Genomic DNA, 21,354 nt, shown 5'->3' with positions numbered 1-21,354 from the left:
CCCATCTCCCTCTCCCCCTCCCCATCTCTCCCTCTCCCCATCTCTCCCTCTCCCCATCTCCCTCTCCCCATCTCTCCCCCTCCCCATCTCCCTCTCCCCCTCCCCATCTCCCCATCTCCCTCTCCCCCTCCCCATCTCCCTCTCCCCCTCCCCATCTCCCTCTCCCCCTCCCCATCTCCCTCTCCCCCTCCCCATCTCCCTCTCCCCATCTCCCCATCTCCCCATCTCTCCCTCTCCCTCTCCCCCTCTCCCTCTCCCCCTCTCCCCATCTCCACTCTCCCGCTCCACTCTCCCGCTCCACTCTCCCGCTCCACTCTCCCGCTCCACTCTCCCGCTCCACTCTCCCGCTCCACTCTCCCGCTCCACTCTCCCGCTCCACTCTCCCGCTCCACTCTCCCGCTCCACTCTCCCGCTCCACTCTCCCGCTCCACTCTCCCGCTCCACTCTCCACTCTCCCTCTCCACTCTCCCTCTCCACTCTCCCTCTCCACTCTCCCTCTCCACTCTCCCTCTCCACTCTCCCTCTCCACTCTCCCTCTCCACTCTCCCTCTCCACTCTCCCTCTCCCTCTCCACTCTCCCTCTCCACTCTCCCTCTCCACTCTCGCTCTCCCTCTCCCTACTATCTCCCTCTCCCTACTATCTCCCTCTCCCTACTATCTCCCTCTCCATCTCCCTACTATCTCCCTCTCCACTCTCCCTCTCCACTCTCCCTCTCCACTCTCCCTCTCCACTCTCTCCCTACTATCTCCCTCTCCCTCTCCACTCTCCCTCTCTCTCTCACCCTCCCTCCCTACTCTCCGACGAAAGGATGAGACAGACGGACGAAAGGATGAGACAGACGGTGAAAGGATGAGACAGACGGACAAAAGGATGAGACAGACGGACAAAAGGATGAGACAGACGGACGAAAGGATGAGACAGACGGACGAAAGGATGAGACAGACGGACGAAAGGATCAGACAGACGGACGAAAGGATGAGACAGACGGACGAAAGGATGAGACAGACGGACGAAAGGATGGAGACAGATGGATGGGTGGAGACAGACGGATGGAGACAGACACCTGGACACCAACATCCGACGAGGGACAGCTCGTGTACAACTCCTAGTCTTCCTCAGCATTGCCGGGTCCACACAGTTGCAGCGACTGTGTCCTCATGAATTCTTCTGAAAGTCGTGACAAGGGAGGGCATTGTGCTTGTGGGTCTCCTGGTCACTTCCGAGTGGCATAGACTCTGCCCCCTCTGTAACCGCGAGTACAGGGTTCTCTTCCAAGGTGCTCCCCAGTAAATAGGATCATACATCCAACACAGGAATCTGTGTTGGGGAACGTGTTGGGGTATGATTCCAACATGTTTGATATAAAAAATGACCAGGTTCGGCGCAGCCATTATAGCGTTCGACATATGGTAATGACTGATGTCCACTATATGTCTTAAAATGGCTGACCGCACTTACAAAGTCTCGACAATCAACTCTGGGGTTTGTAAGGGTGTCCTGCTCGTGCTGGGACACCCTTACACTTATAACCAAGCACCCTGCCCTCAGAACTGAAGGGCCTACAATAGGGGTGACTTATAGGTTTTAAGTGCAGTGACCTCAGCTATAAGAAAACATATCTATTGCGAGAGGTGCAAGCACCATCTCACAAAGGCTACAATGGCTGGCCTATTGTCAGAGTTTAGTGGACTCCTATGGGTAATACAATACATGCTGCAGGCCTTGGGAGACCTCTGGTGTACCTATGCCCTGGGTACATATACTAGGGACTTATAAGGGTACACCAGTAGCTAATGGTGAAGTTACCAAAGTACTTAAAGCCATTTTGAGAGAGAGAGCATACATGATCTCTCTGCTAGCAGGATTCCAGCAAACTACAGTCAAAACATACTGTCACCAGGCTAAAAGTGGAGGTGACCACAAAAGAAAAATCCTACTTTCCTACACACAGTTATACACATTGTTAATACAGCTTACAGTCGCCCGCAAGGCATCGTTGAAGTTACAGTGGGATGGGGTTATGGGTGAGGAGTTGAGGGAGCACATATGGGTATCCATACTGGGCAACTGTAGAAAGGTTATGCGCAGCGAGTGATGGAAATTAATTCACTGTAAGTGCGTCCATAGGGATTATGTCACACCATAGTGGATACAAAGGCTTGGCCCCTTCCAGAACAGAGCAATGTCCCAAGTGTAGGATTGCAGTTGGGACCTACCTGCACATGTGATGGACGTGCCAAGGAGTTGGGGATTATTGGGGTGAAGCGGTCCAAGTACTGGGCAACCTGACTGGTATGACACTGCAACCAATGTTCCAGCTCTGTCTGCCGCACCAAACACACTAGACATGTAGAGAAGGTATTGGATCTGAAACTGGTCATGGCCAAGAAATACATAGCTTTGAGGTGGATTACTAGCAGGCTGCCCACCAAGAAACAATAATGTGGGAATTTGTGAGATGGGTAGTAAGACCAAGAGCGGGGGAACAACATGTTGTATAGTGGGCCAGGCCAAGGGGTCAGAATGGAAAGGGACATAATAGCGGTTTGTTCACATAAGGAGGTGGAGGAACCTGCGGTAGAGCCGGGCACGGAAACTGCAGAAGGCTGCGATATACATGCTGTTGGTGATATGTAATTGCTGAAATAAGCTCCTATATTGTTGGAGTGTAATGTTGCATTACTGCTGAAATCAACAAAAGAAATATATTAAAAAAAATAAACCAAGGTGTTTACAATAATCAGCACAAAAATTGTTATATAAATCCAAAATAAGTAGGTGTGGTGAGTAAGGCACCAGTTTTTTACTTCTGCAAACTTATTCTATAATGAAATATGCAAGTCCATGTTCTGGTCCACTCTCCCAAAATGAGTCTCAATCAATCAGGGAATTGTAAGCACGATAGTCATCCGTGAGGGTTTGAAGGCGCTGCGGGGGGGAGGTGGGCGTCAGCAGTTCCACTCTGCCAAATAGCCAGGTCTTGAGAGCCTTCCTAAAGGTGTTCAGGGAGGGGGCGCGCCGGATGTTGATCGGGAGTTCATTCCAGGTCTTGGTCGCGATGTAGAAGAAGGATCTTCCCCCTGCTTTGGCTCTGTGGATGCGTGGGGTTTCGGTGAGGACGGGGTTGGCGGATCGGAGGTTTCGAACGGGTACGTGGAGGGTGATTCTATCGTTGACATATTGGGGTCCGGTGTTGTGTAGACATTTGTAGGCATTGGTGAGTATCTTGAACGTGATTTTTCTCGATGGGGAGCCAGTGGAGCTTCCGTGGTGTTGGCTGATGTGTTTGTGTCGGGGGATGCCGAGGATGAGTCTGGCGTCAGAATTCTGTATCATCTGGAGCTTACGAAGAACTGACTTGGTTATGCCGACGAGGAGGGCGGTTCCGTAATCCAGCCTGCTGGTGATGAGTGCGTGGGTGACTGTCTTTCCTGACTCGGGGGCATCCATTTCAAAGTCTTACGGAGGATGCGGAGTGTGTTGAAACAGCTGGAGGCGACAGCATTGACCTGTCGGTTCATGAGAGGGAAGAGTCGAATACGATACTGAGGTTTCTGGCGTGGTCTGTGGGGGTCGGAGGGTGCGAGGGCAGTGGGCCATCAGGTGTTGTTCCATGCCGATGAGGTGGTTCCGAGGACGAGGACTACAGTCTTCTCAGAGTTGAGCTTTAGGCAGCTGTTGCTGATCCAGGCAGCGACTTCTTGCATTCCTTTCTGGAAGTCGAGTCTGGTGCTAGTGGGGTCCTTCGTGAGGAAGAGTCTAGTCTCCTGTTAATCGCCACCTATAAACGTTTACCATACAACATAAAAACGTCGGCCACACTCTCGAGTATCTGTCACCATGCCAGTAAAGCTACAATGTTAATCTCCTTGAAATTGCGTCTTATGTTCACTATACATTTGTGGCACTAATCCAAGCTTATGAACTCTATTTTCATCCTCACTATTATTATGCACTCCATTTTTTTGCTCAACTGCTGATTTTTATAATTGTCAAAGTGAACGTACACTACTGTTTTGTGCTTTTTCAGGCTGACTGTTTCAGCCTTTACCAAACCCATAGGCTGTTAAAAACTAGGCTTCCTATATACCCGACTTCTTGGTGCCTAGTGCCGCTGGTCTATTTTATGTTGTCATTATTTCATGTATACTCAAGCATTCAGTATAGTTTTGTAACCTATGAAATTGCCTATCTTTGAACTCCAATAAAAAATTATGACAGTATAGTACCCTGATACTTATGAGAATCACTATAACCATTGTTTTTGTTGTACTTTTATACATGGTAAACTTTAGAGCTGGGCAACCCATAGCCTATTATTTTGTCATTACCTTTGTTGATACAAATTTGTAAATGCCTTTTTGTCATGCGAGTCCCTACTCAGTTTGTACAGTGCTCTGAAACACATTTCAGGCGAAGTTTCTAACATAAGAGACAATAAATACATAGTTCCCAAAGCATATTTTGAAAGGATTGTAAATGCCTTTTTGTCATGCGAGTCCCTACTCAGTTTGTACAGTGCTCTGAAACACATTTCAGGCGAAGTTTCTAACATAAGAGACACTAAATACATAGTTCCCAAAGCATATTTTGAAAGGATTGTAATGTTAAATATCTTAAAGGACAAACGTACTTAAACTCCTCTTTATCATCTTTTTCTTCCTCATCTCGCTTTTCCTCCTCTTTCCGCTCAGGTTTTTCAAATTTCTCCTCCTCTACTTTTTCAATCTCCTTTTCTTCATGTACAGAACGTGTAATCTGTTGCTGCAATTTAATATATAAGAGATTACAATCCAAAAGCTATTATTTACATGTTAATATATTTAGACTAAACAAATAAACAATATGCACTTTAATTGAGACAACATTTATAGTCAATTAGGCAAAAATAAAAATAATACCCGTAAGAAATTTGTTTGGGCTTGTAGTGGTGTGAATTCACATGCAATGCACTCTCGTGCCATATACTGCTGTGTTCTAAACAATTATTTTTTTGTACTCTTCCCCTTTATTGATATTTTCTTACCATTCCTGTTTGGGGGCCCTGTCCGGAATCTTGAAGCACAATACATATGGTCCAATTAAACGTTATTTGGAACAAATGCATAAATAAACAGATTTACACTACTATGTGGAGAGGAGTTACTGTCTCAATAGAGCATAACTGACGCACAAGTTACATACCTTCGGTAACGATATAGCTGTAAGAAACAGTAGTTAGTATTAGATTCCTTACCTTAGAATATCCCCAGGCGTCAGACTGGATCCAGAAAATTTTGCGTAGCAGTACCGCTGCGCATCGGTAGGCGTCGTCTGCGGCGCTGCGTCCGTCGTCGTTGGATTGGATTGGATATGGTTTTTGTATAGCGCGGTAGCTACCCGCAGGCATCCTAGCGCTTAGCCAAATACAGGTGTGTGGGGCGGGTGATTTTATCTGCTGAGGTACGTCGTTGGCATCGGGATGATGTCGGAGTACTTAGACGCCGCCCTAGCGCGCTGATGTCCGTTCTTATACACAGCTTTTCCGCGCCAGAAACGCAGAGCCATGATAAAAACCAACACTGGTGCTATAAAAACTAGGGCCCTGAAAGGGGATGACCTTAACCCTCGATATCGGTTCGCAGAATGGGGAGGATGGGTGGGGTGGTAAGGAATCTAATACCAACTATTGTTTCTTACAGATATATCGATACCGAAGGTAAGTAACTTGTGCATCTGAAAGAAACAGGTTAGTATTAGTTTCCTTACCTTACCTTAGAATAGAAACCCCAGTAATATCAACCACGGTGGTGGGTCTGCGAACCAATGATCACACAAGAAAGTCCTGGAGAACGGAACGGCCAAAAAGGCCATCTTTCCGGACTTGGCTGTCCAGGCAGTAGTGTCTTGCGAACATGTGCAGCGAGGCCCACGTAGCTGCCTGACAGATGTCCTGCGAGGGGACTCCCCGACCCAGGGCAGTAGTAGCCGCCGTGGCCCGAGTGGAATGGGCACGTAGCCCCCTAGGAGGCTCCTTTTTAGCCAGAGAGTAACAAGCCTTGATGCACAAGACGAACCATCAATTAATGGTCCGTTTGTGCATCGCCCGTCTCTTCTTAGCGCCCACGTAACCAACAAAGAGTTGGTCATCCACCCGGAACTGGCGTGTGCGATCCAGACAATATGAGAGCGCACGTTTTGGGTCCAGACGGTAGAGCCTCTCTTCCTCTTTCGAGGGATGCGGAAAGAAGGTGGGAAAGGTGATGGACTGCCCGATGTGGAAGGCTGTGAATACCTTGGGCAGGAAAGAGGGTCGCGTCCGCAACACAACTTTGTCCGGATGGACAGAAAGGAAGGGAGGTTGAGAAGAAAGAGCCTGGAGCTCACTCACTCTCCTGGCAGAGGTGATGGCAACCAGGAATGCAGTCTTAAGAGTAAGGAAACGAAGAGGACAGTTATGAAGTGGCTCGAAGGGAGCGCACATCAGATAAGTCAGAATAAGGTTCAAGTCCCACTGAGGCATCACGAAAGGAACAGGAGGAAACATATGAGTGATGCCCTTCAAAAACCTATTTACAACGGGGGACTTGAACAAAGAGGGCTGATGAGGGAGCCTTAAGAAAGAAGAAATGGCAGAGAGGTAGCCCTTTAGAGTGCCCAGAGCAGAGCCCTGCTGGAAAAGAGAAAGAAGAAAGAGGAGAACCTCTGAAAGAGGGGCAGAAAGGGGATCCACAGCCTTTGCTGTGCACCATGCCACAAATTTGTTCCACCTGCAGGAGTATACCGATTTTGTGGAGGGACGCCTGGCTGCCAGAATCACATTACAGACTTCAGGAGGCAAGTCAAATGGCCTCAACTGCCTCCGCACAATCTCCAGGCATGTAAGTGGAGACTGGACAGGTTCGGGTGGAGAACAGTCCCCTGCTGCTGCGACAGAAGGTCCTACTGAAGAGGCAGATGAATCGGGGGATCGACTGACATGATGAGTAGCTCAGGATACCAGTATCTTTGTGCCCAGTCCAGAGCCACAAGGATGACTTGGGCCCGGTCGTGCCTGATCTTCAGCACTCTGGGCAGAAGTGGTATAGGCGGAAAGGCGTACAACAGACCGCAACTCCACTCACGACGAAAAGCGTCTCCGAGCGAGTGCCGCCTTGGAAATTCCAAAGCGCAGAACTGATGACATTGCGCGTTCTCTTCTGTGGCGAAGAGATCTAACCAAGGCTCTCCCCACTGCTGAAAGAGGCCTTGCGCCACGACAGAGTTCAGACGCCATTCGTGATCCATCATGCACCGACTGCTGAGTTTGTCCGCCCTGGCGTTCAGTGAACCTGCCAGGTGTTGAACCACCAGGGTCACGCCCTGATGTCCCAGCCACTGCCAGAGGCGCAGAGCCTCCTGGCAGAGGGTCCACGACACACCCCGCCCTGTTTGTTGCAGTACCACATGGCGGTGGTGTTGTCCGTGAACACCTGCACTACACTCCCCCGGACAGAGGGAAGGAATGCCTTCAGTGCAAGACGGATCGCCCGCAGCTCCAGAAGGTTGATGTGGAGCCCGGACTCCGCCGGAGACCAGAGGCCTCTGATCTCCCTCTCTCCCATGTGGCCCCCCCAACCCAGTAGGGACGCATCTGTCACAACTACGTATTCCGGTTGGGGAAGGGAGAGAGATCTGCCGCTGACCCAATCACGGTCCGTGAGCCACCACTGCAACTGTCTCGCAGTGCCCTCCGAGATCAGGATGTGGTCGGACAGGTTGCCCTGATGCTGGGCACACTGAAACTTCAGGTCCCACTGCAGAGCCCGCATCCGCCACCTGGCGTGATGCACCAGAAGGATGCAGGAGGCCATCAGCACCAGAAGCCGCAGCGTCAACCTGACCGAGACTGGATAAAGGCTGAAAGATCAGAATCAGAGCCTGAATATCCCGAACCCGTTGCTCGGGAGGATAAACCCGAAACTGCGCTGAGTACAGAACCGCTCCGATGAGGAGGAGCTTCTGAGAGGGACAAATGGGGCCGTAACTTCCTCTTGCAGAAGTTGCAAGTGATCCCCCGATACGCGGTGGCTGGAGGGGTCGCCTCGAAGGGGAGGGAGTAGCCCCTTTGGACGAATTGCAGCACCCATCTGTCCAATGTGATGGAGCGCCAGTGGAGGAGGTGATGGCGAACCCTGCCCCAAACTGGCGTCAAAGGGGCCTGAAAGCTCGGACTAGGAAGGCTTTGAGCCGGATGCTGCGGGGGTGGATGTGGACTGGCCGCGCCGTTGTCCCCTGTTACTGCCGCGACGGTAACCACGTCTGCCACCGCGCTGAATGTTAGTCTGCGGCCCGTGGCTGGCAGGACGTGTGGGAGCATCCCTTCCGTGGCCACAAAAGGAGCGTTGGGCAGAAGATTGCTGGCGCGGGGCCGACAGGCCCAAGGACTTGGCTGTAGCCCTGGAGTCCTTAAAGCGTTCCAGCGCATGATCTGCCCTGCCACGGAAGAGGTGGCTGCCATCGAATGGCATGTCCATAAGGGTGTTATGGACATCGGCCGAAAAGTTGGCGGACCTCAGCCAGGCGTGCGAACCGCCACAGACGTAGAAATCGCTCTTCCTAGCGAGTCCATGGTATCCAGTCCACATCTGATAGAATACCGCGCTGCGTCCCTTCCCTCCGCAAGGGCTTGGCGTGTTTCGCCCGGGCTCCCTCTGGGCACTCAGGCAGCACGGCCTCAACCGTATCCCACAGAGAGTGGGTGTAACGGCCCAAGAGGCACGCGGTGTTGCCTGACCGCAACCCCAAACTAAGGGAGGAGAACATCTTCTCTCCGAACTGTTCATACCTCTTGCATTCCCGATCTGGTGGTGCCGTCGGGAATGCGGATTGGGAGGTAGAGGCCTGGATAACCATACTCTCGGGGTGGGATAGGTGGACAAGAAACTAGGGTCGCCCGGAGCTGGGCGGTGGCGCCCAGCGACGTTCCTATCTACAGGAGGGCCTGTAGTGGGCCTGAACCAAGCTCCCAACAGGACGTTGTGAGAGCCTCATTAAATGGCAGTAGAGGCTCTGGGGAGCTTACCTGCGGTTTAAGGACCTCTGTGAGGATGTTGGACCTCACTATTGCGACCGGGAGCTCAAGAGCCAAGGCCTGGCTGCCCTCATCAGCACCACACTATAAGCTGCCCCCTCCTCCATAGCCACGGTAGGAGGGGAGACAAAACCAGTGTCTGGGGAGGTATCCAGGCCACTGGCTTTCCCCTTGTTCCTGTATCCAGTCCTCATATGACTGACACTCACGTGCCAGGAGGTCCTCAGACACCCACAGGCTCCCTCGTCGTCCATGTCCTGAAATTCAGGGATAAAGGACGGACTCAGATCCTCGAAGAATTGCTCTTCGGCCAGCGCCGAATGCTTCGTCGAATGACGCCGCTTCGGCGCCAGATCCGGACCAAGGGTTGGACCAGGGACGGTGGCGTCAGAGGACAGCGCCAGGGGTGACACCCTAGGGGTCGACGCCGGCGGGGTCGTAAGGTCGACCAGCGGCGACCTGGATCCAGAACCGGATCCAGTGGAGCCTTGCGGCGTCGGGACCGAAGACGCCGACGGTGCCGGGGCCGAAGCACCCGGGCCGCTTGGGCTCCCAGTCGGGTCAGCTGGGCCCGAAGGAGCCGCGGAGCCCGGAGGTGGAGAGCAACTCATGGCCAGGAAGGCATCGATCTCCTGCGGAGTCACCCGAACCCCCGGCCGCGTCGTGCGATCGTCATGGAGGGGGGGGGGGGGAAGAGTCAGAAGAGCGATGTCGCCTCTTCGACTTCTTACCTAAGGACGAGTGGTGTCGACTCGCCGAGCTGTGATGACTCCGGCCCCGCGACCGGTCCCTCGACCTCCTTCCGGACCGGGACTTCGAGCGGCGCGGGGCCGACTGCCGGAGCTCAAGGCGCTTGCGGGACCGCTCCCGCCTAGCCTTCGACGTCAAGGCCCAGCAGTCGGGGCACAACTTGTCATCGTGGTCGGGCCCCAGGCAATGTAGGCACCAGCGGTGGGGGTCGGTAACCGACATCAGTCAGTTGCAGTCGGCACAGGGCTTTCCGTACCTGCGCTTGCTGGCGCGGAAAAAAGAACTGGCGTCAGCGCGCGAGAGCGGCGTCTAAGTACTCCGACGAAATGGACCCGGGGCCGCAGACAACGCCTACCGACGCGCAGGGGTACTACTACACAAAATTTTCCGGATCCAGTCTGACGCCTGGGGATATTCTAAGGTAAGGAATCTAATACTAACCTGTTTCTTTCAGATTTGAAAAATACGGAATAAGGATTTACATATTTCATTACAGAATAAGGTTACAGAAGCAAAAAATGGGTGCCTTACTCACAAGGCCAACGTATTGTGAATTTATAGAACTACTTTTGTTCTGATTAATGTTAAACACCTTTGTTTATAACTACTAAACATCTTGGCACAAAACACATGCAAATCCGCAGCAGCAGACAGCAACAGGTTATTTAGTACCATTGCTGAGAAAGGTGGGGCACCATAACTCACTCGAGGTGAATCATAATTCCTCCTCACACTCAAAGGTAATAAACAGTATAATACGCTGCGTATGTGCACACACATTCACTAAAAAAGAGTTCTGGCTCAAACACATAAAACCAGTGAACTCACCAGCTGTTCCCAACAGAACCACTGCAAGCTATAAACAATTAATGCCACCAGTCATTACTTGATTCTTGTGAGAGAATTTTTTCCCTAAGCCATTTTCAAATGGTTGATTTGTGCATGCCAGATCACTTTAGCTATGGAGTGCATTGTGTGCACCGTCCTAAAGGGTTACGCTCCCTTGGGAGTCCATAGTATACAAATCAGGAATAACTGTTCCAAGCTTTACACTAACATCGCTGGTGTTTAGGACCCCCCCTTCAAGTCAGTGACCATCAGATCTACCTTCAAAAAAGATAGTCTCCATCCACGCTTCCGCTGGTCTTTGCAGGCCTTGCTACTAGGCTTGTGCCCCTATTCACAGACACCTTTGCGAAAGTCAACAGTAGAATTGCGAGTCAAGACCAGAGACTGTAGTCACTGTCTGGGTTGGCGCGCCTGCTGGAACAGAACAATAGGATTTGGAGGACAGAGGTGCCATGCCGTGCCAGTTAATTGCAGCACTGGTTTATTAAAGTTAGGTCCCCTCCAATGGAACTCACAATGAAGTAGTCCCACCGTGCTGGGTCAAAACTAGGTCATCAGCAAGGCCAGGCGCACAATGATGTTGGAATCAAGGGCAGATGCAAGATGAAGCAACATGGCAGCACTAGGGCACAATGCTGTTGGGAGCAGAGGTACAAAAAGAACAATTGATGGACAGAATGCAGAACAATGTCATACATTCACCCTAGATGGGAGATCTAAATCCATCGTTTTTTTGCTCACCATGCCATTCCAGTTTGGGCCCAGCCATAAGCAAATCAGAGGTAGTCACACTGAGAACTGTCACACAGCTTTAGGCCTCTGTTCTGTGATACCTACCATGCACTGCACATACCCATTAGCACAGTTCTTCCATGATCCACCCTCACACTAGCACAGATACTGCACATCTCCGCTGCTCCCAGCAATGTTTTCCTGGGGTGTAGCCTCCAATGCTCCACTACACACCTCACAGGCTGGCCGCACAACAGGGAGCTCTTGATCACCTAGAAACAGATTCTTTGGTTGTAAGCCTCCAGACGCCTCTCTTTCTGCTCAGCAGTCCCCTGTCCAAGGTAGATACTGCGCAGCAGTTTGCAGTATTATGGGATGATGCGGCTTCATTTCCTTGGGAAGCTGGCAGCACAGACTTCAGTCCTGGATGACGGAGGCCCTCAAACACCCCTAATGGGTGAAGCCTCCTTTGGTCATGAGAAATCTTGGAACACTGAGTGGAACCTGAACCAACTCTTCATACCGTCCTTCCATTTATTTGTTATTGATTCCTGGTCTCTCTGCCGACAAAATATTAATAGAGTGCACAATTTGATGTTTCAGCTGTAGCCAAGTCAGATATTCCTTATTCTTCAGGTGGCCGCAAGATGGTGGTAGGTATAAGCTGCTTGCTCCCATAGCTACCCAAAACACTGGCAAACAAGTGAGAGGACAGCCTTAAAGAGTTCCAATCAGCTATCTTTTGTCTGGAGCATCTCTGTGGGAACAAAAGGGAAGACACTCCTAGGGAACATCCTTGTATTTCAAAGAGAGATCTGTCTACTGTTGTCTTTTACCCACTGATTTCATCAACTAACAAAACACTAGGTATAAGTCAGGGCTCAGACGTTCACGACGACCGACATCTTCATTTTTCAATACAGTCTTCGTACAGAGGAACCGAAATGAAGTCTGATGGGTTCATAGCTGAACATGGCTCATATAGGGTGTGCATGCATGCAAATACACATGTGCACACAAGCATACAGGAACGTAATGTAGTAGCCAGTTATGTGAATATAACACAATATATGTGGGGTAGAGTGCTCGCCTCTATATGTATCATTAACAATTTCACTTGGTGATTCTCTCAGGAGTCTCCAAAATGTTCTGTAATAAGAGTTACTTATATTCAGCAAAGATCTTCCTAAGCAACCAAAATTATTAGCGTTGTTTATAACTCAAATATCAGCATTAAATATATTTTGGAAATGCGACCATTTCCCCCCGGCTTATGAGCACTGAAAATACACACATTTTCGTCTTGCATTCACACTTTTCAATATTGGCATACATATCTCAAATGCAGCCAAGCAAAATATTACAATTTAGCTGTTTGGGCTTCACATAGGAGAGCTATCTCCAGGTAGATGAAGAGCTGCCAGTAGCTCACGAGCTACTCACTTGAGAAGATGGCTCCAGACCAAAGATGTCCACTGTGGATAGCAGCACTTAAAAGAAACAAGTAGCAATGGCTCTCACTGCTCATGACTGCACTAAGACCAATATAAAAAATGCAAAACAGACAAGCAGGATCACTCAAGACAGAGGCTCAGGTCCACAAATCATACAGGGAACATTACCCTCTTTTCTTGATTTTCGACTATTTGTTACATGTAGTTGCATGTGCAAACTAAAGCTACTGGGATCAAACTATAAAGTTACTATTGAAAGCAGATGTTAGTAACGGACCTCCGCAAGGTGTACCTTCGGATTTTGGTCTCAGGGAACAACTCCAAGTTGTATGAAAAGTGTGATCTTATGTCAGTAATGGTGATCCTGGATCGTGAAGCAAAGCTGTACATCGCCAAACATAGGGGAACGTGAAAGACTAAGTGAGCACTGCTCCCACTCTAAGGCGAGGGCACGGATCCACTCCCGCTTTCGAAGTAGATCCCACGAAAGACCTTATTTATGGTCAAGTCATCAGGCGGTCCAAATTAATGAGGAAACATAAGGTGAAGTTAGGCTCAATCTCATCATACTAGTTACGGTTTCTCTAGGGAAGTAACAAGGGGGTCAAGGATCCACACATCTTTCTCCCAATTGCAGATTCAGGAGAAGATTCTGTAGTTGATAACAACGTGCCCAGAGTTACCCGAGTCATCGCCAACATTGCAGCAAGTCGAGGTCTTTGGGGGGTGCGTTATCAAGTATCCATCCGAAAATAGACATTTACCTAATACTGATACAGTCAATCAGCCCGACACTATGCTTTAACACTTGGGTGGGGCGGAGGGCAAAGGGCGGGAGGTAAGGGGTACCTAATCTGTGCCTGGTTTTACATTGGGTTCTTTTCTGCTTTACTTTAAATTGGTACACTGCAAACTCGAATTAAATCCTGTTGATATATGGGCCTCCAGGTTAATGCTATACCATGAATAAACCTGAAGAAGGCATTCTAGCTTCAGACCAGTGAACCAGATGCTGCCCATCCATTATCTAGCCTAAAACACTGAGCCTTCCCCCAATCTAGTACTTCAAGTAAAGAATTTAGGGGTGACCATGGATTCAAAACTCTACCTTATCCCTCAAGTGAACCACATTATGAAAGTATGCTTCTACATGATGGGAGGAGTTTGGCAAATCTTTCATTCCAATGAATTCCAGTAAAAGGTACAAACAACCATCTGGTCTAGTACTTTCCACGCTGGACTACCCCTACAGCAGCTACCTAGGTTTTTACTCCAACCAAGTGATGAAGAAGCTATAAAAATCCAGAATTCAGTGGCAGATAAAGTCTATAAAATTAATGTTGGGTTACACATCTCGTCAGTCTCTTCAATGGCTTCCGGTAGCCAGACTCATCATCAAAATAATGTTGCTATTCCCAGCTTACGAACCTGCTACCAAGCAGGATAAAGTCTGGAACTACCATGAAGTTAAATTACTCCAATCCATGCTGGCTCCTCTGCTATCAGTTTCTAGCTTCGGGGTCACACAAGGAAGCCCCAGGCTGAAGTACTTTGGCCAAGAGATTAGCCTTGACCTGCACGGAGGAAAGCTCCAGGTCAAGCACCTCCTTTGCCGTCCTCGCCACTATAGTGTAAGAAGCCCCCTCAGCCATAGCCACATTAGGCGGAAAGAGCATGCCAGTATCTGGAGATGTGTCCAGTCCACAGGCTTCTCAGAGGAGAGGTACTCATACTAGTCCAATTGCTCACATGGGGCGTCCAACTGGTGTCCCAAAGGGTCCAGGGACTCCACCCATTCTTCTCTCAACCCTGAAACCTCTTCAAAATGAAGGGGCAATGGTGTAGAACCTCAGGGCTATGAGAAACGGGGGGAGAAGGAGGATAAATGAGACTAGGTTGTCCTCCTAAAGGTCAGCGTAAACAACAGTATGGATCCCAGTCATGGGACCCTGGGGCCTAGCTCAGTTCAGGTGTACGGCTGATTTAAAACCCTACGCCTTCAATGAAAGAAAAATATCTTTCTAGTGTCCCCTCACTCACCGGGGTTTCCCCACGGTGACATGCTTCATCATTGGGGCCATCCCAGTTCTCTACGAAAAAGGGCGTGCTGCGACTCACGAACTACGCAGGAGCACTGTTGGTGTGAATGACTATGTGTGGTGCAAAAAGAATAAGTGGAGTGGGTGTGTGTGTGTTAAAAATACCATACTTAGTGGGCCTAACTTTTATTGAGCTCCTATGCAGGTATATTAAAAGTGGGGTTGATGTCACTGTAGGGCAACCTATAATGTGGTTGACTCAGTGATCTATATGGTCGACATGTTTCATGCTACCCCAAGCATTTCATCGGGACCATGAAGGGACCAGCCCTGCATATGCCACTCCTAAATCCCAATCGTGGGGATCGTGAATCTTATAACAATATTAAAGTGAATTCATGCATGCATTTATTTTAAAATACATACGTTCCTCTCAATTAGTAGGTTTTATAGAAGCGAAAAATGACGCTTCATGGTCACGCTGGGGGGTCAATTTCACTTATGGGATACATTGATCCTGTCTTGTGAAATCGCGCTTTGCTACCTACTCGGCACCTCCCCGGTCCGGGGAGGTGCCGAGTAGGTAGGGGAGGTGCCGAGTAGGTAGCAAAGCGCGATTTCACAAGACAGGATCAATGTATCCCATAAGTGAAATTGACCCCCCAGCGTGACCATGAAGCGTCATTTTTCGCTTCTATAAAACCTACTAATTGAGAGGAACGTATGTATTTTAAAATAAATGCATGCATGAATTCACTTTAATATTGTTATAAGATTCACGATCCCCACGATTGGGATTTAGGAGTGGCATATGCAGGGCTGGTCCCTGCATGGTCCGATGAAATGCTTGGGGTAGCATGAAACATATCGACCGTATAGATCACTGAGTCAACCACATTATAGGTTGCCCTACAGTGACATCAACCCCACTTTTAATATACCTGCATAGGAGCTCAATAAAACAGTTAGGCCCACTAAGTATGGTATTTTTAACACACACCCACTCCACTTATTCTTTTTGCACCACGCATAGTCATTCACACTAACAGTGCTCCTGCGTAGTTCGTGAGTCGCAGCACGCCCCTTTTCGTAGAGAACTGGGATGGCCCCAATGATGAAGCATGTCACCGTGGGGAAACCCCGGTGAGTGAGGGGACACTAGAAAGATATTTTTCTTTCATTGAAGGCGTAGGGTTTTAAATCAGCCGTACACCTGAACTGAGCTAGGCCCCAGGGTCCCATGACTGGGATCCATACTGTTGTTTACGCGAACCTCAGGGCTAGTCAGCGCCGGAGTCAAAGTCTATCTGACTGAGTTGCAAGTTATCAGAATGGCCCTTTCGGGGCCGGGTAAGGTCACGTTGGCGCGACAGGCACCGGGCATGGATCCGGGGCCTGAAGGCACACGAGAGAGGTTGGTCCACTCAAATATGCAGTGCATGGTCTCGTAGAATTCGGTTACTTTAGAGAGGGCCAATCGTGCTCCCAGAAATGAGCAGGGGGAGTGGAGGGGAGTGGTTGGGGAGTCTAACCTGGCTCCTCAGAACCATGCATAGAGCGTTGCTGCTCCTTACCGGTCTCGTCGACGGACAATAGACGAGGTGAAGTTGAAGTCTGTATGGACTTCTTCTTATGCCTCTTCCGAGAGTGTCCAGAGGACCTTGAATGTGAAGAAGAAGACTTGGGGCTCCTGGGGGCCGTCCTGTAACCTTCTCTTCCTCGACCAGTACCTCCTGAGAAGTCACGCTAGACTGTCGACTACCGGGCCACAAGGAGGAGCTTCATGGACTGCTCCCACAAGGACTTCGGCTCCATGGCCCAACAGTCTGCACATGACTTCAAGTCGTGGTCGCGCTTGAGACACCACAAGCAAATGAGATGGGGGTTGGTTACCGACATGGCGCGGTGACTGGCGCCACACAACTTGAAACCTACCCGTCTAGATGTCATCCCTGACATACAAACACAATCTGTTGACAAAATGGTGAAAAAAGCATGTCAAAAAGACAGAGGGGTTGCTCTTCTCCGGATCAGAGCTCAACTGGACGCGGAACGAAAAGAACAGACGTCCATGCGCCTGGGTGGCGCCTATATAGGTGACCCCGACGTCACAACTGACATGCAATGTCACGCTGAACCAAACTGAGATACCCAACAGCACACAGTGGTACTGCTCACCCAAAAGTTTCCGGATCCAGTCTGACGCCTGGGAAATTCAAAGGTAATCTGCAGCTAGATATTTCTATCAGATAGTAATTTACCTGTAACAACTGCGCTCCAATGTTGGCATCTTGCATACATTCACATGCTCGATCACCCCCGTCGAGCAGGGAGTCCAAAGGTAACATCAATATAGAAATATATTGTTAAAAATAAGCTTACAGGCTGTAAACATTGCCACCTAAATAGGATATCCACCTCAATGTAAACTACCCGAATTCAACCAATGTGTTGAAAGCACAGTGAAAAGCTTCATGCCGAAGACTGATACTCCACATGCAAAGTTTCTGAAAAAGAGAGAATACAGTCACCATGACTTATTTTGGCCCAATACTTTCCTAGTAGTATGCTGATCCACAAATATGGGGTACAGATTTTAAATGTAGGTAGCACATTTTGGTGGCTTTTAAAACATATACATGGGAAGAATGATCATGTTTTGTATCAATAGGCAAGTATTATAGGTCAGAAAAATAAGATTCAATGCAATTTACACGACTGTGGAACCACACTCAAGAAGCATTTTTTAAAATGTTTTATGATGTTGTGTTATGTTGTTTTATTTTATGTTCTGTGGTTATACAACACAAAAATACACATTGTGTTGTATGCTGTGTTATATCGTGTGTTACGTTATGGTATATGTTGTGTTACATTTATTTCTACAGGGCACTGTCACCCAGTGGGATATCCGGACGCTGAGCAGGTGTGTTAGAACAACCTTCCCTAGGCTAGGCTAGACTAAGAGCCAGGTCTTCTGCTTCTTGCAGAACTCAAGTAGGGAGGTGGAGGCTTTGATATGTATTAGGTCGTTCTACACTTTAGTAACGATGTACGAGACAGCGTGGCCTCAGGATCCATTTCTATGTATGCGTGGGGAGCGTGAGTAACGGTCCGTCAGAGAAGTGGTATCTATGTGGTCGGTGAAAAGAGATGCAGCTGTTCAGGTAGATATGGTCTATAGTATCTAATGCCTTGCAGGTGTGAGTGTGAGCTGAAAAAGCGTGTGTTTCAAGAACCAGTAGAGGTTCCTGAGGTGTGTTGTGGTGTTTTTTGTGTGGGAGGTTGAGAATCAGTCTGGATGGTCTGTAGTATTTTGGTTAGTTCCTTGGTGATTCCGATGTACTTGGAATTCACAAACCCCAGTTTGCTGTCAACAAGGGTGTGACACTTTCTGGTGCTATTTGGGGGTCATTTTAAGATTTTTCTCAGCATCTTTGAGGTCTGGAAGCAGAATGTGGTGACGGCATTGACTTGTGAGGTCATGTCCAGTTTGCGGTCAATGATGATTCTGAGGTTTCTGGCATGTGTCCTGGGGGTGGGTGTAGGTCCGAGATCGGCCGGCCACGAGGTGGAGCCTGATGGTGAGGTGTTTTTAATGAAGATCGCTGCATCTATCTTGTTGGTGTGAAGCTAGACCCGTTGGACTTCATACAGTTAGTGACTTCAGTCATGCAGGTCGTGAACTGCTTTGTGTGAAGGGTTTAGTCCGAGAGAGTATGAGTTGTGTGTGTCGGTGTAGAAAAGGATAATATGTTTTGTGCAAAGATTACATTTGATAGATTCTTATGGAATGCATTCCATAAGAGTAGGGTTGAGAGCTAAATCTTTGGGCAATCCACAGATGAGTTTACAGACTTCTGAAACGTAGAGTGCCAGACGGACTGCTTGTGTTAAGTCCGTCAAGTAGAAGATCCAATGGAGACCGGATCAATGGATGGCAATCTTGTGAAATCAACTGGTGAGGATGGGGTGTGAGACGGTCTACGACTGTAGAGAGGGCCAGCCGGTGACGGCTACAGTATCGCACCTATCCAGCATCATGCTGATATAGTCTGAGACAGCGATTAGTGCTATTTCACTACTGTGGTTAGGGCTGAAGCCGGACATTGCGGAGTGAGATCGGTCTGTATTAGGCCAATGTAGCGAAGTTCGTCAAGGGTTTCTTGAGCAGTGTTGTGACTGTGAAATATTTCCAGTCATTCGGGAAGGTGGCAGAGTTGAGGATGGGTTTCAGAGGGTCGTTGATAGGTAGAAATACCTTGGAGGAAGAGTAATGGAGGCAGGGGTGCAAAGGGGCACCAGAGTGGATGGTCTTCATATTAGTCTCATTCGTAGTGACAGACAACCACAAGGTCAAGGTCCGTTCTTCAGGTGTGATGGAAAGTTGAGCTGCAAGGAAGGTGAGGTCCAATTGAGATTAGGATATAAGCTGCAGTATATGGAGGTGATCCTAACACAGAAGAATTTTGATAGTTTGTTGCAGAGGTTTTCAGTGGGGGTGATGTTGATTGAGGCAGTTGCAGGAGATAAGGAAAAGTCTGACAACGGCAAATATTTCCCTGCTGCTGTTGGAGCCAGCACTGATGTTGTCTGCAAGTGTGCTTGCTGTTCCTAATTTGTTCGTGATAACTGTGCTGGCCTGCTTTGAAGATTTTTCTCCACAGAGTCTTGCCACATTTTCCACTTGCACTTCAGGTACTTGTTTCGTCACTGAGTTCGTCTGTGTACCAACTGGCTTGAAATCAAGCTCTTTTCATTGTGTTGTGCTTAAAGGTGTCAGAGTGTTGGCGCATGCTGTGATCAAGCACTGTACGTTCTCAATGGCTTCTCGCGAGTTGCTGGTGTGCAGAGAACATATGTTCAGTCTTCTTTGGGATGTTTTTCCAGCTGTGTCGGGCAGGTACGGCACTGGTGGGTCTGAGATTATGCGGGACAGGTATGCAGAAACTGACGAGGATGTGGTCTGACCCGGGACGGCTTGTTGACTGTGATGATACCAAAAGTAGGTAGAAACTGGGTCAAAGAAGTGTCTGGCAGCATGGGTGGGTCCAGTGATGACTTGGTTGAGGCTGAGGTTTTCAAGAAGAGCAAGCGAGTTTGTGTTGCTGCGGTCTGCTAGTAGGAAGTTCAGATGTCCGAGGAGGATGAAGGTTTTGGAGTCGATGAGGGGTGCGGTGACGTCCACAATGCTGCAGGTGAAATTGGTGTAAGGTTGATTCTCGATCTGTAAGCAAGGGTTCTGTGCAGGCTGACGTTTGCTGTGATTGCAAAGTTGCAGGAAGCTGGCTCTATATATCCTATACCAAAGTGAGGTATAGTGTAAACAGAGTCCAAAGGAACCCAAAATGTAGACAGAGATAAAGTAGAGAGACCCCATTTTCTTTTTGGGGTAGTGTGGTCGAGCAGTAAGGCTTTATCAGAGGACAGTGCTAAGCATTTGTTGTACACATTTCCTAGAACCAAGCAAGCCTGGCACAGGTATGTGATAAATACTTAGCAGTAAATATACAGTTGTAATACAGTTTGGATTGTAATTGTATATGCACTTTGTTTTGACTTACAGTATAGTTACAGAGAAATGCAATACTTTGTCAATACAGTACATATACTTTCAATCGGCTTTTTAGTAAAATGACCAGTACATTACTTTCAGATTACTTTTCTTACACAGTGTAGTATACCTGGATACTACACTGGGACATTTCCTGTAAACAGGTAAGTAAAAGCGTTTTTGTTAGTTAGTACAATCTTAAAGGTTTTCCAACTCACACGTAGAAACTTTTCATAGAAAAACAGCCAATGTTATCCAATGGACGAGAATAGTGTTATCGATTTACAGATAAGTACTTTGTTGTGGGAGTTGGTGTTCTGGGGTTAGACTCGGGGGTCCCCCAGGGTCAAGGATGCACTCTTGTTACACCCTCAGCGGCACTAGAGCGGCCTGTTGCAGAGTGCTGAGGCCTAATGTTATCCAATGAGGGATAGGAGACCTCCGGTTGGTGGCTGCTGACGAGCAAGACACTGGGTTGTGGGAGTAAAGCTCATGGACTTAAGCTCAGGTCAAATGGGGGGTTTAGGCCAGCACAAACGCTGTACCCTCAGGGCAACAGGGGCGGCCGGGTGAAGAGTGCTGTTTTAGCATCGGAAGAACTGTAGTTTTCAATGGGGAGTTTCTGGTTTGCAAAAGCACTGCAGGATCAGGGATGAAGGTCTTCTGGATGCGACCAAAACTTGGAGAGGTAAGTTGGGATGTTGGGGGTTGGTTAGGCACTGTTGATTGGGACACCCAAGGCCGCGGGGCGTCGGGTGAAGGGGAGCCTTTTAGGGACGGACCGTCTTATCACCTCCTGATCGCGGTTGGGGGGGGGGGGACCTTCCCGTTTGAGGCTGCAGGCGTCAGCTGGAGGCTTGAGGGGGCCAGGGTTCGCTGGATCTCATGTCAGGATCGTCGGGGAGACTTTCTCTTGGTATTGG

General features: G+C 48.9%; 1 protein-coding gene across 15 annotated transcripts in view; it reads right to left on the bottom strand.

The window, feature by feature from the left end:
- Positions 1–21,354, bottom strand: part of NCOR1 (nuclear receptor corepressor 1) — a 1,934,049-nt gene that overhangs the window by 1,363,555 nt on the left and 549,140 nt on the right. For all 15 annotated transcript variants that reach the window (XM_078679968.1, XM_078679976.1, XM_078679969.1 and 12 more), the window contains exon 17: positions 4,635–4,765. In XM_078679968.1, coding sequence (XP_078536094.1) covers positions 4,635–4,765 — 131 coding nt within the window. The remainder of the gene's footprint in view (positions 1–4,634; positions 4,766–21,354) is intronic.

The sequence above is a fragment of the Lissotriton helveticus genome, chromosome 3_1 (genome assembly GCF_964261635.1).
Source record: "Lissotriton helveticus chromosome 3_1, aLisHel1.1, whole genome shotgun sequence".
NCBI classification, from domain to species: Eukaryota; Metazoa; Chordata; class Amphibia; order Caudata; family Salamandridae; genus Lissotriton; species Lissotriton helveticus.
This window is presented reverse-complemented; position numbering and strand designations above follow the sequence as displayed.